Here is a 681-nt window from a genome sequence, read left to right as displayed (position 1 = left end):
GACGAGAGCTCTCCCACTCAGCAGCGTCAGCAGAGGCACGAGGGTCCACTTCATGCTGCCGCTCGAGTTGCAATGTCTGGTCCTTCCGCTGAGCCTCCGGAGGCGCCGTTTGGACTCTGATGAGTATATGACCATGGGGGGGGATAGATCTTATCTCTCGCTCTCTCTCTCTCCTCTCTCTCTCTCTCTCTCTCTCTCTCTCTCTCTCTCTCTCCTCTCTCTCTCTCTCTCTCTGTCTCCATTTCTCTCTCACTCACGCCCCCCATCTCTCTCTCTCTCTTTCTCTTCATCTCTCCCTTCCTCTCTCTCTCTCTCTCTCTCTCTCTCTCTCTCTCTCTCACTGTTTCCGTCACGTGACCTCGTTCATAAGATTTTTTTTAAATGTTGCGTCGACGCTTAATCTTATCTTCCCTTTTATTAGTCAAATCATAATCTTTTAATGTCTTCTGTGAATCAACAATGTAATTACGCTCTGTCCTCTCTGCGTTGAGATAAGAGCGTTCTGTGCACTCGATATGGACTGGGTGATAACGATCCTGGAGATGCATGCTGTCAGAGGAACGGTGATCATGATAAGGGTAATGGTGTTTGCGTCGTAATTAGGAAAGGTGGTTAAGCAGTAATAATGGTAACCGTAATTTCAGTAATAATGGTAGCAATAGCTATACCAGCTGTAACACC

At 47.3% G+C, this 681-nt stretch overlaps 1 protein-coding gene across 2 annotated transcripts in view; it reads right to left on the bottom strand.

Annotated features, from left to right (window-relative positions):
- Window positions 1-160, bottom strand: part of LOC119582854 (nose resistant to fluoxetine protein 6-like) — a gene marked incomplete at its 3' end in the record, with an annotated part of 14,875 nt that extends 14,715 nt beyond the window's left edge. For both annotated transcript variants that reach the window (XM_037931330.1, XM_037931331.1), the window contains 1 exon segment: window positions 1-160. This exon segment is cut by the window's left edge and continues 40 nt beyond it. In XM_037931330.1, the coding sequence (XP_037787258.1) occupies window positions 1-135 (135 nt within the window).
- Between the last annotated feature and the right edge of the window lie 521 nt (window positions 161-681).

Source organism: Penaeus monodon, chromosome 16 (assembly GCF_015228065.2).
Source record: "Penaeus monodon isolate SGIC_2016 chromosome 16, NSTDA_Pmon_1, whole genome shotgun sequence".
In the NCBI taxonomy this organism is placed as follows: Eukaryota; Metazoa; Arthropoda; class Malacostraca; order Decapoda; family Penaeidae; genus Penaeus; species Penaeus monodon.
This window is presented reverse-complemented; position numbering and strand designations above follow the sequence as displayed.